Source organism: Sorex fumeus, unplaced genomic scaffold (assembly GCF_029834395.1).
Source record: "Sorex fumeus unplaced genomic scaffold, SorFum_2.1 ptg000037l, whole genome shotgun sequence".
Taxonomy (NCBI): domain Eukaryota; kingdom Metazoa; phylum Chordata; class Mammalia; order Eulipotyphla; family Soricidae; genus Sorex; species Sorex fumeus.
In genome coordinates, this window is record NW_026606094.1 from 23,875,247 (window position 1) to 23,888,955 (window position 13,709).

Below are 13,709 nucleotides of genomic sequence, written 5' to 3' on the forward strand. Positions count from 1 at the left end.
TTCTTGTTGACCTTTTTTCTTTCGTGTTCTCATTTCTTTTTCATTTTCAAAATTTAACTAAAAAACTTTTAAAATTGAATCACCATGAGATATACAGTTACAAAGTTGTTCAAGATTGAGTTTCAATCATATAAGTTTCCAACACCCATCCATCAGTAGTGAACATTTCCCACCACCAGTGTCACCAGTTTCCCTCCCACCCACCTCCTCCAATACTTTTCTGTAACCTGCCTCTATGGCAGATACTTTCCTCTCTCTCTCTCTCCCTCTCTCTCTCTCTCTCTGTCTCTCTCTCTCTTACTTTTCTTTAAGACACAATGAAAGGGTATCATACATCTCACTTTCCCTCCTTTTAGCACTTGCTGATCTATTTTTGTAATTTCTAAATTTCTAAATTCAATATAATTGGAAGTATTTGAAATTTGAAAATCTAAACTTTATAAAAGACTCTACTTAAAAGGTAAAATGATGGTGACTAATGGAAGAAACAAATACTGGTGCCCCAGGAACAGTATACATGCCATGCAGATATAGATACATATATATATGTACATACATATCTGAAATATAAGAAAAAGTCTGTCACTGTCACTGTCCTCCCGTTGTTCATCAATTTCTTAAGTGGATCCAGTAACATCTCCATTGTAAGATTTATTGTTACTGTGTTTGGCATATGTCATGGGTAGCTTGCCAGGCTTTGCTGTGCAGGTGAGATATTCTTGGTAGCTTGCCGGACTCTCTGAGAGGGGAGGAGGAATCGAACCCGGCTTGAATGGGGCCAGCCATGTACAAGGCAAATGCCCTACTGCTGTACTATCAAGAAAAAGTCAGCTTGATGTTTTTCGAATAGGGGGTGTTGTGGATCAGTGTCAGAGTATAACTGAATGATCAGGATGTCATTCATATCTGTCAGCATTTTGAGATTCCAGTAGAGACCTGAACTTCCTTCACTGTCTTATGTAAATGAAATGTTCTAGATGCAGGTGCTAAACCAACTCCTTCCAGTTTTAAAATATCTGCAATTGCCAGAGGTCAAGGCGAAGAATAAACAGGCAGAGTAGAGAGGAATTTTAAGAGAGTGAAAGCATGTCAGCATGATACCAAGATGATGGATACGTGTCACTGTGTATGGATCAAGCCCACAGAATGTACACCACCAAAAGTGAACCAGAATGTAAACGGTGGACTTTGGGGGATTATTCTGTGTCAATGTAGATTCATCAGCAGTAACGAATGATCCACTCTGGTGAGAAATAAGGGGGTAGTTTGTGCTTGTGTAGGAATGAGGTTCTCTCAATTTTCCTGTTAATCTAAAACTGCTTTTTCAAAAAAGAGAAACGGAGATTGATTAAAAAGAGAAATTAAGATTTATTAATTGTTACCCCACTGGGAAGACAGAATGGTTTGAATGGAAGCAAAAACATATGAAAACATACGGCTAGACGTTACTAGCCAATTTTTGCCCTTGGCATAGGCATATTTAATTATGCCTCTACAAAGGTATCTGATATTTCACTCACTTGGTACATTGTCCCCAAGGTGTTTTTATGTCCACAGATCTAAGTGTCTGATGAATGTTGACTTGAGGTGAACTCCTCTCTGTAAAATAGACTCTTTCACCTGGAATGCTAGTGATTTAACCTCATACTAGGCCCCTGAACAACTGGAATGCCAGAGAAGCTTAAATAAACCTGAATAAACAGTGCCTGAAAATGCAGGGGCTTTAGCTCTCTCTTTTCTCACTGAGGAGTCTCTTGACTCTTCTACCCACACTTAAATAAGGATTGTAACAGTGTTGCAAAACTTCAGAAAATAGAGAACTGTAATTGGCTGAAGGGATAGATAGATAGATAGATAGATAGATAGATAGATAGATAGATAGATAATTACTAGAATTGGCCGTTATATGCCTCATACCCACTCTCCAGTTTGCTTACATTTTCTGGCACTTAAACCTGCCTATTTCTCAAATTTGAGACTTCACTTCTTGCTTCAGAAGTAATTTAGATTTTCTTTTTAAAATTATTCAGCAAAGTTTTGGGTTGAGTCAAATGAGCTCTTAAGGTGAAACAAATGAATATGTTTGTATTTATCTGATCTGATGTGTTAATATTTTACCTTAGAGAAGCAGCAAATGTTCTATTGAATCTTGACAACATGTTGAATGACTTGCAACAAGTTCAGATCATTCAAGGACAAGCAAATTCTGCCATCACACAGCTGACTGCCAAGATAACAAATATCAGAAAGAATGTATTGCAGGTATTTTATTGTCTTCTTTGTAACTAACCTGAAAGATTTTAGTTGGAAAGAGCACAGTAGTTTTCCTGTGCCAATGTCACATTTGCCTTCATACCTGATAGTATTATCATGAGGATGAAATGAGTTATTATAATATATAATAAAAATTTTTAAAAAATTCATTATGCACTTAATGAATCTACAGAGCTCTCCCAGAATCATTCTGTTTCCTGTTGACGAATCGTGGTGTCCAAAGTTGGTTCTACTGCCAGCTCATAAATGAGGAAACTAAACTCACGAGGTGATTTACCTAAGGTCACACAACTAATTAATCATAAGTTTGAGGTTAGGGTTTTTTCCTTCTAATACAAACTGCTCAACAGACAATGAAACAAAATTAATTATTGCCAAGTTTTAATTTTTATATTAATTCCCCTACCTTCATATTGCACAGGTTTTGTAAATTTGCACAAAATTCATCATCAAAGTAACTTAAAACTAAGATACTGCCTTAACTAAAAGAAAAATCTATTCGGAGCTTGGTGGAAACTAAGGCCTGATACATCCCACAAGATGGGTTTATGACAAGAAGCCTGATAATGGGAAAATGGGACAAGACCAAATCCAGAGTGTTTAACATCTCTTCCTCCCAAGCTCAAGCTCCTAACACACTCTCCTTTCCCAAGAGATTCTATGCAATTCAGTCCCCATTCTTCAGCTGTACTTTATATGTCTAAGGGCAGTCATCCTGAAAGCAAAACAGAAAGCAGGAAAATAGGAAGAAGTGTGCTAGGAAGTGAAAGGGTGGAATGTAAAGAGGCTGCCTACATAGAGGTAGTGTGTAATCTCCAGGCAAGTAGGAAAGCCTGAGGCCCTCTCTCATGGCCTGCCTTCCATGGTCTCGGGCCACTCCCCCACCCTGGACGGCCAATACCATGGGCGGACGAAGGAGGCAACAAGGGCCAAGCTGGTTGGTGACCAGTTGCCGTTTATTCCATTCCCCCACGCACCTGTTCCAGTCTCATTAAGCTCCCCATTCCAGTCTCACACTGCTCCTCATTTCCATCTCCTCCTGTCTCTCCTGTTCTTCTCCTCCCGCATTGAAAGTAGCACAATCGACGTATTAAAGCCAGCTCTGTTGGCGGATCAGGCTCAAGGGCAAAATACCACTTAGGGGGTTTTCTCCTTCCCTTAGTCCATTAATTTAATTAACATCTTAATTAACAGCTTAATTCTACTTCTTAATATTATTTTGTACAGACACAGTAAGAGATACATTAAGCTTATAGGGTGGCTCTCCTGGGGACATCTTGCTATACATCTCACAGTACTCAGGCCAGATTAAGCTTTTCTAACCCTCGTCGGATCCTATCTAGTTGCACTTTTTGGATCATGACAGAATTTGTCCATGTCCATGTTCTTAACTTATAGGTAAGTATTATGGTACTTTGGCCTGGCCCATTTCAATGCCAGAGAAGCTCACAGCTTGCCCTGGGTCCATCCAGTCCTGTGTCGGGACCCTGCTTTTGAGGTGGTAAAAAGTAAGGGCAACTGAGGTTTATGTTGAGAGAACAGATGCCCAAGGAGTGAATATTATCCGGAGTCAATTAACTCCCAAATTACAAAAGCATAGCATAATTGTCTTCTTGTGTCTATACAAAAAAAGATATTACTCTGAATTAACTATACAAAGGACTTAAGGAAAAGCAATATTTACAAGTTAACAGAATCTAATTAGGAGATAAAGGCAATTGACTGTTTGGGAAAGCAGAGTACAAAAAAAGAGGTTACAAATAAATACAGAGGAATGGGAGCACTGTGATGGGAGTAACCCAATAAACCTAAACTCCATGTGGCAAGGCAGAAAGGACAAACAATGTTATCCTCCAGGGTCGCAAATACAAAACACAAAAATTCCACAATTTTCCCTCTTGGCATATTACTTTAGAGCAGGAGCTGGGAAATACATCCCATGTGCCAAATGGACCCATCAAGTGTTTTGTATTCAAAGCACAGTGGTTTGTTGCAATTCATTCACATACTGTCTATGACTGCTTTTGTGCTACAGTGACATTGAATTAAATAACATCAATAGAGACTCTACATGGATGGCAACGTGTGAAACCTTTACTATCTGACCCTTTACAGAAAAAAAAACACACTCATAATTCCCACGCTGGAACATTTTCCACATAAGCTCAAGGCAGCAGTAAGGAACTTTTATTTGTAGAAGTATGATAGTCAAGCACTTTAAGGAATCCTCCTAGTAGATAAGAAGTAAAAATGTTAGATAAATCTTCTAAATGAAAACATTAAGAAGGCATAGCTGAATTAGTAAGAAATAAAGAAAATTAGTGGCAGCTGAAATGACAGGAAAGTGTGAATCCAGAGAGGTAATAATGTGTGGGCATCGGGACTCATAGCTATGGAGTCGCAGGGATGAGCATAAACAGAAGCAAAATCCGTGTGGGAGGGAAACAAGATCTGCAAGGGGTGAGACCCCCAAAACACAAACTCCTCCATGAAAAGTTCAGCCATCACACAAAAACTAAGAGAGAGAATGATTGACAGTGATGGATAGACAGATGGAGAAACAGAAAGCCAGCAAATAGGGAAGACACTTTGAGCAAAAGTAACTGCAAACTTCTCTGAAGTTTGGTGTTTGTTTTCACACCACCTGGAAGACCCAAGCTACTCGGGCTATAAATTCCCTTTAAAGTAGTCTTGGGCTGGTGGGGCATTCAGATGCCGGAGGCAAACAGGAATCCCCTTCAAAGAAATGCACCTTAATACCAGCCCTCAAAGAATTCTCCCAAATAAAGAAATGGTCTCAACATGAGTTCTCAGGAACAGTCAACAACAGATTTGGAAAGCCAAATAGTGCTGCTCTTAACTATGACCGAATATCAAGTGCAAAATAAGAATATCTAACATGTTTGAGAAAATCAAAGAAGGTATGAAAATATCATTGAAGAGATGAAACAAGATGTCTGACTTCTATATATAAGTATAATCATTAAATTAAAAATTAAACTAAATTTAAAAATTTAAAAATAATTGTTACTGTGTCTGGCATATCGAATACTCTCTGTAGCTTGCCGGGCTCTCCGAGAGGGGCGGAGGAATCGAACTCGGGTCGGCCATGTTGGCCGCTTGTAAGGCGAACGCCCTACCCATTTTAAAAAGCAAGTATGATTGCAATCTCATAATTGTTTGAAAGGGCATTAGATAAAAGGGCCACCTGCATCAAAGGATAGAAAAGGAAATTATTGTATATTCACACAATAGAATCCCTTAAATTAGTAAAAAATAAATTAACAAGCACTAGGCAAATTAACCTCGATGATCTGCACTGTAGCACTGTCCTCCTGCTGTTCATCAATTTGCTCGAGCGGGCACCAATAACGTCTCACAACAAATTGTGAGACTTGTTACGGTTTTTGGCATATCGAGTACATCACAGGTAGCTTGCCAGGCTTTGCCGTGGGGGTGAGATACTCTCGGTAGCTTGCCGGGCTCTCCGAGAGGGGCGGAGGAATCAAACCCGAGTCGGCTGCGTGCAAGGCAAGTGCTCTATCCACTGTGCTATAGCTCCAACCCAACCTAGATGATCTATGTAAACATAATTTTGAATTTAAAATTCCAGTTTCATAAATATGCAGTATGACTATTTGCACAACATTTAAAGAAAAACATAACCATGCAGTGTTAGAAATACTGCCTGTAATTAAAAGGCACACAGGATTTCACGGAATCACAACTCTTACAGAGGTTACCTCTGGGACAGAGAGAGGAGTGAGATTAGAGAATGAATCACTGGGAATCTTGGTGGCTGTCAGTGTGTCTTTCTTAAACCCTGGGTACATTTTGGGGAAATGGGATAAAAAGCAAAGGAATGATACTTGTTCCCTTTACACTTATTTTCTAAGAGATAATTATATCATTTATTTTCTTGTTTCATGTTACACCATAAAAGCTCTCCTTTCTGGTGTTTAAATCAACAGGCTGAAAATCAAACAAAAGAAACTCGGAGGGAATTGGACCTTGAAGAGCGACAGTTAGACTTGAAGGATGGGCTTTCCCAGCTACAGACCAAGCTGCAAAGGAACCAAGAGCAAACCCTCCTTGCAAAAGCTCAGGCTGAATCAGCTCAGCGTCAGGCCGGGGGCCTTGAGGAGGTCATGAGTCTTACCTACCTTTTCAATAGTGTTTTTTTTTGAAGGAAACCCTTTAACTCCAGATTCTTGTACCATTCATCAAACTCCCTTTAATGCTGCTTCCTGCTCAGTGATGTTTGCTTGAGGAATCCTGATGGGCATGAAGACTCTTGGGGAGGAAAGGGCTGTCTCCACGGAGGCGGACATTCTCAGGCCAGTGCATGTTGGAATGTTCAGTGTCACTCAGCCCATCCTCAAAATCTCAAATAGTCATGGTTAAATTTTCCCTGAACTTCCAAATGTTCACAATTTATATCTTTGGTCTTTATTTGTATGTATTTGTTCTTTCCTCCAACAAAATCATAAAACATAGAAAGGCAAGACATGAAAGTCACCTACCAAAGAGAAAAGATCAAGTTACAAAAATCAGAGTGAGTTAATTGAGCAGTTTCGGGAAATGGCCTACTAATTTAGGTTGCTGAAAGAACCCATCAATTCATTTTCTAAGCAACAAGTATTTGGATGGTGCCATTAGTAGAGTAGCTTGAACAAAGACAAATTTGTTCTATTCTCCTGCTTTTATTCCTAATGAACTGGGTCCACTTTATATGCCCAGGAACTGAGAACACTTTCTATGGACCAGAACTTGGGAAAGGGGCTTCTTGCCCCCCACCCCCTATCTCCCACCCCCGTTCATTTTTACTTCCATATTCCATTCCGGTCTCCAGCCTTGATTTATCTACTTAACCTTCTGGGTTGTCAGCCACAAAAGTTGACCTCGGAGGTTTCCTTTTTAATTCAGAGGAGATTTTTTTATCTTTTATTTTTTTTAACACTGTGAATGACAAAGTTACAAGTTATTTATGATTGAGTTTCAGGCGTACAAAACGTCAGAGCCATCACCAGTGTCCACTTCCCTCCACCCATGTCCCCAGTTTCCCACCCTCCCCTCAGCCTGCCCTCCTCTCAGCAACTCCTGTTGCTGACAGGTATCATGCACATCACTTTACCTTTCATCCTCCTCCAGAGTGACAACTTCCCTCCACCACTGTCATCAAGTGTTCCCTTCCCTAGCCCATCCCTCCTGGCCCCCACCAGCGAAAAGCTTCTTCCACTTCTTGAAATGATGGATTCTTTCAGCATTTCTCATGTTCTTCCTTTCTGTTACTTCTGGGTATTTATTCCACTACTATGTTCCTTTATACCTGCGTATGAGAGATTATTCGGTGTCTGTCCTTCTATGTCTGACTAACACGTCTCCCTCCCTCGCTCCCCCAGTCCCTCTCGTCTTACTTCAGCCTCACTTATCTTTTGACAACCAAATATCCTTGCTGCTTCTAAATCTTCAACACTCCATCTTTTATGTGCAACCGAGCCAAAAATTTGTCAAGGGCAGGGTTGGGTCCATTTAGTCTTCTGTATCTCTCATCTGTTATGTAGTTCAGGACTAACACTTGATGTCTCATAAGAAGTGCCTTAAAGAGAATGATTCATGTTTCATGTAAATTAAGTTTTAGGGTTTTGGTATAGAGGTGCTCAGGAGTACTCTCAGCTGACTGTGCTCAGTGTTTTTTTCCCACTGGTGCTTAGGGGACCATATAGAGGGACTGTTCAGGAATTAAATCACATCTCTCACATGCAAAGCATGCTTCTCATGCATTCAACACATTGGAGTATCTCTTTGGCCATATGGTTTTAGTTAAATAAAAATGACATTTTTGGGGTCCAGAAGATAATACAGTAGATGCTTACCTACCTGCAGCTGTCTCGGGTTTGATCCCCGGGCACCCCTTATGGTCATCCAAGCCCCATCAGAAGTAATCCCTGAGTGAAAAGCCAGGAGTAAGGCCTGAGCACAGCTGAATATGGCAAAAAAATTTTTTTTTGCTAGAGCATTTTGATATGTAGGGAAAAAATTAAAAACACCTATAATTTGAAAGCAAATATGTCAATAACTTTACCACAGTGCTTCGGTAATTAAAAATATTATTCTATATCTTTTATAGTATTCTGGTGATTGCCTATATATGTGGGGACGGAGGATCTACATTTTGTTTATGACCAACAAATACATGAATAGATCCTATAGGTTCTTTTCCTTTTGGGGGGAGGGGGGAGGGGGATGATCACACTTAGCAATGATCAGGGATTAACACAGCAGTAGGGCATTTGCCTCACAAGCCAACCGCCTGGCCAAGCTGGGTTTGATTCCTTCACCCCTCTCTGAGAGCCCAGCAAGCTACCAAGAGTATTTCCCCGCACAGCAAAGTCTGGCAAGCTACCCGTGACGTATTCAATATGCCAAACACAGTAACAATAAGTCTCACAATGGAGACGTTACTGGGCCCGCTCGAGCTAATCGATGAACAATGGGAGGACAGTGCCGTTTTTTTTAATTGAATCACGTGAGATACAAAGTTACAAAGCTGTTCAGGGTTGGTTTTCAGTCATTCAGTGTTGCAACACCCATCCCTCCATCAGTGTACGTTTCCCACCACCAATGTCCCAAGATTCCCTCCACCACCAGAGACCCTAGTCTGCCGCTATGGCAGGCACTCCTCTCTCTCTCTCTCTCTCTCTCTCTCTCTCTCTCTCTCTCTCTCTCTCTCTCTCTCTCTCTCCTTGGACATCAATTGCAATACAGGTTTGTAATACAGGTACTGAGAGGTTATCATGTTTTCTCCTTTACCCACTTTTAGTTCTTATCCAGAGTGATCATTTCCAACTGTCACTGTGATAGTGGTTCCTTTTCTATCCCAACTGCCCTCTCCACCAGCACTTAAGGCAAGCGTCCAACTGTGAACCAATCTTCCTGGATCTTTTTTCTACTTTCATTGGGTCACTGTCAATGTCCTCCCGTTGTTCATCGATTTGCTTGAGTGGGCCCAGTAACATCTCCATTGTGACAACTGTTACTGTGTTTGGCATATTGAATATGTCACGGGTAGCTTTCCAGGCTTTGCTGTGGGGGCAAGATACTCTCAGTAGCTTGCCAGGCTCTCTGAGAGGGGCGGAGGAATCAAACTCGGGTCGGCCATGTTGGTCGCTTGCAAGGCAAACGCCCTTAGTCTCATACTATGTCCAAAATTTTTTTTAAAGATAATCTTTCAGTCAGATAGGTAGCTCAATAGGCTGAGTGCTTGTTTCAAAAACAGGGGCCTGGATTTGTTCCTGGAAAGATGTGGCCTCCCACACACTGTGGGGAATGATCCCTGAGCACTGAGCCACCAGTTATCTTCAAGCACCACCAAGTGTGGTCCCAAAACAAAGACCACAACAAAATGTTTGTTTTTTTTTAAAGTTAAAAATAGAACAGATGATTCACTAATAATTAAAAAAATTTTAAAAAATAGAAGAAATGAAAGTTTTGCTGAAAATATCAGTTACTAAAGCTAATTGGTTAAGATATGGTTTCTTCCTAATGTTTTCATGAACAGTGTCAGGTGTTTGGCATGTCTGTGCATTCTTATAACTTCTGTCTGATGATGGGAGTGTTGTTCTCTATAGGGCTATGTTGAGTTGAAAAATCAATATGCTGCTCTTCAACATAAGACAAGCGCTACAGGACTGACAAAAGAAACAATAGAAAAAGTGAAACGGCTAAAAGATGCAGCAGAAAAATTGGCTGAAGATACAGAAGACAAAATAAGAAGAGTAACGGGTAACTGTCCTTTTCTACTACATTTTACAAGGGAAGTCTTCACAGATAGTGCTCAGAGGCCATAGAGCAGTCCTGGCAAAACTTACCCAAATGAACCAGCTGGTTCAATGCTATAGCCTAAGGATGCAGCACTGCCTGGACCCAATACCAGTCATGCTGGAGTGGGGATGTGGGCATGAGAGTCCAGCAGTGCTGGGTTGCGGATGGGGCACACAGTGTGAAGAGCTAACTCAGGGCTTTGTAGGTGCAAAGTATGCAATGCAACTCTTTGAGATATCTCCCTGGCTCCCCCTTTCCTCCAACTTGATTGATTAATAATTGACAAGTGGAATTTATCTGATTTAAGTGTACAGCATAATATTTGATAACCATATAATTTGTGAGATGATTACCAGTTTCTTAACACCTTCATAACCTAACACTTGTTTTTCTTTTGGTGGTGACAATACAAAGGATCAACTGATGTATGTAATTTAGAGTAATTAACATTAGTCACTGTGCTGCATGGGAGATCCCCTAAATTTAATCATAACTATTTGTGGCTTCTGACCAATATCTTGCCCATCTTCTACTCTCAATTCTGGATGCCACCTTTCCTACCCTTTGTTTCTGCAAATTCAACATTTCCCCACTTCTCGGTCCTTTGTTATTGCTGTTTTAAAACCCAAAAGTTACACACATTTAGTTGTGGTGCTCATGAACTTTTAGTCACAATGCTTCTTAAAGGTCACACATTTTTGTTGTGGTGCTAGGAGGGGAAATCTGCACACTTAAATTGTGTTCGTGCATATTTTGGTTGCAGGACTTATACACTAAGTTGTGGTGTATCAGGGACTCATAGTTTGTTGTGGTTTTAAATGCCCCAAATATCAAGGCTGCTTAGATCACACTCTAGCCTGTGGGTCAGTGTCAGGAATCGAACTCTTGGCCTCAGGCCTCACACTAACATAGAGGTTCTCCTGGGCTGTGCTATTCCTAGGCCCTGAACTTGTGAGGTTTTTTTTTCTTTTTGGGTCACACCCGGCAATGCACAGGGGTTACTCCTGGCTCTGCACTCGGGAATTACTCCTGGTGATTCGTGGGGGACCATACGGGATGCTGGGAATCGAACCCGTGTCGGCCACATGCAAGGCAGATGCCCTACCCACTATGCCATCGCTCCAGTCCCATTGTGAAGTGGTTTTAGTTGTTGAGGATTCTACCTGTGAGTGAGATATTTTGCTCTCTGACCTTTTCCCCCTCCTTTTTTTTTTTTTGCCACTTAGTATAACGTCCTCCAGTTTCACTCATCTTACGGCAAATGACAGGATTCCCTGCCTTTGATATCTGGAGAGAAAAATACACAGACATATGTATGGATGTATAATAAAACACATTTTTCTTGTTTATTCACCTATTGGCAGAGGTGACCAGGAGTTCACAGAGAAGAGCGCAAACTGCCCTAGCAGGATCAGAGTTGAGAGAGTGGAGCACGTGCTTGTGTGCAGCCAGGCCCCTGCCTGGAACTTTGGCTCAGTCAGGGTCCTTGCAAGAAACAGGAAGCATATCGGATATACCTTATATTTGTGGGCAATGTTGCCTCAGTTAGTGACTTATTGCATAACAGACACCCCAAGTGTGATGATTAAGAAAACAATCCTGAATTATTTTCTTCTGGGCTGCCTGGTAGTTCTTCTGCTGGTGTTCCCAGGGTCACCAAAGCAGTTGCAGTCGGTGATGGTCACTCCACAGACCTTCCAGGGCCGTTTGGCTGAGCTGCTAGAACTCTCTACAGAGTCATTCATCCCAGTCTGCTTAACAGTTTGGTTGTTCCATAAAAATAAGCAGTAGAGCGATGAGTTCCATATCACTTCTTCCACTTCATGTTGGTCAAAGTAACTTGGAAAGCCAGAGAGAGAGAGAAAGTACAGAGGGTTGATTTGTTTTTGACTTGCCCAAAGCCAACCATGCTTCCATCCCTGGCACCATATACCATCCCCCACAGCAATGCCAAGAGTAAACCCTGAACACCACCAGATATGGTCCAAAAACACAAAATTATGGAATGTAGAGATAGTACAGGAGAGCAGGAACTTGCTTTGCATACAACTGCATTGGCATCTGACCCTGGTTTGAATCCAGGCACCATATATGTCCCTCTGAGCACTGCTAGGATCAATGCTGAACCCAGAGTTGGGAATAGCCCCTGACCACTGCTGGGCATAGCCCCATAGAAGCCTAAAAACCAACTTGCACAGGTGGGTCAGGTTTGTGAGGAAGGGCAAAGCTACTTCTTGGTGGGAGGAGCTATATGGAATGCCCAGAATGAAGAGAAGTTGAAGGGATGGAAGTCCTGAGCAACAAGCAGCAATGAGTAGCTAGTAGCAGGCCAGACCTGAAGGAGCCATGGAGGCAGGTGTGTGGATGTGCACTGCATTGATGGGAAGCAGCCCCCATGCAGAAGTGGACGAATGGCTAGTCCCTGCTGCCCACCAGGGGCAGAGTCTGCTGGCTCTTCTACACTCCCCTCCTTTCCCAGAATCATTCAGCGGCCTGATATAAATGGAGTCAAGGTCAAAAGAACCAGGTGATGTCATCTACAAAAGTCAACTTTCTAGGACCCAGCAATGGTAGCACACATTTAGAAAGAAGAACAACCAGCACAATCGAATTCACTCAACTTGTGGAAGCGCAAGCCTTTTTGTTTCCTTTAGCACAAATAATATACTTCTAATGCTGAATCCCCTTGTCAATCCGAATGACCTTTTCAATACCCGTGAGCTTCTAGGACTGTTGCTCACCCCCTTGCAGAGCAGGTTTTAGTCTTGAGCAGTTATGACAACTAAAAAGTTCTTTATATTCAGACTTATCTTTATTTTTTTATGGAGTTTTCATTTACTGTTTTTCACTTTGTTTCCTCAGGATAACAGAAAACACATTTACTCAGTTTTCCTAAATTGACCTTGAAGCACTCAAAAATAGCCTGACACATGTCTTGAATTTTTGTTTCTCTTTATGAAACATCATCAACTAATTCAACATTTGTTCACAGGACAGCTTTGAGTATCATCAGCAATCTGCTTCCTTTCTCTAATTACCTGCTATGTGCTAATTTGATAGACTTCTCCAAACTGTGTAGTACAGGTGTGATTAAGTGTGAGATTTAACATCTTTTTTTTTTTTGCTTTTTGGGTCACACCCAGCGATGCACAGGGGTTACTCCTGCCTCTTCACACAGGAATTATTCCTGGCAATACTCAGGGGACCATATGGAATGCTGGGAATCAAACCTGGGTTGGTTGCGTGCAAGGCAAATGCACTACCCACTGTGCTATCACTCCAGCCCCAAGATTTAACATCTTTCTTTTAGAAGCTCAATTTCAACCTAAAATCATTTTACACTGAGTGGTACTCAAGGGATACTCCTGAAATGTCATTCAGGGTTTGCTCCTGGTGGTGCTTTGGTGTTAAACAGTGTCAGTGCTCAAACCCAGGCCTCCCCATGCAGAGCATGCACTCCAGTCCATTGAGTTATCTCTTCAGTCCCCTTAGATTCTTTACAGTTAACAATGAGAGACCACCTCACACTGTTAACTTTAGCTCTTCCACCCAAACACTTTGTCAGGGTTTGATATCATTCTTAGTGCTGGTTGGATGGAAAATAAATGGAT

General features: G+C 41.4%; 1 protein-coding gene across 1 annotated transcript in view; it reads left to right on the forward strand.

The window, feature by feature from the left end:
* The window catches only part of LAMB4 (laminin subunit beta 4), a 108,288-nt gene that overhangs the window by 93,834 nt on the left and 745 nt on the right, over positions 1–13,709 (forward strand). Inside the window, exons 30-32 of the mRNA XM_056118553.1 lie at positions 2,124–2,262; positions 6,246–6,419; positions 9,906–10,059. Coding sequence (XP_055974528.1) covers positions 2,124–2,262; positions 6,246–6,419; positions 9,906–10,059 — 467 coding nt within the window. The remainder of the gene's footprint in view (positions 1–2,123; positions 2,263–6,245; positions 6,420–9,905; positions 10,060–13,709) is intronic.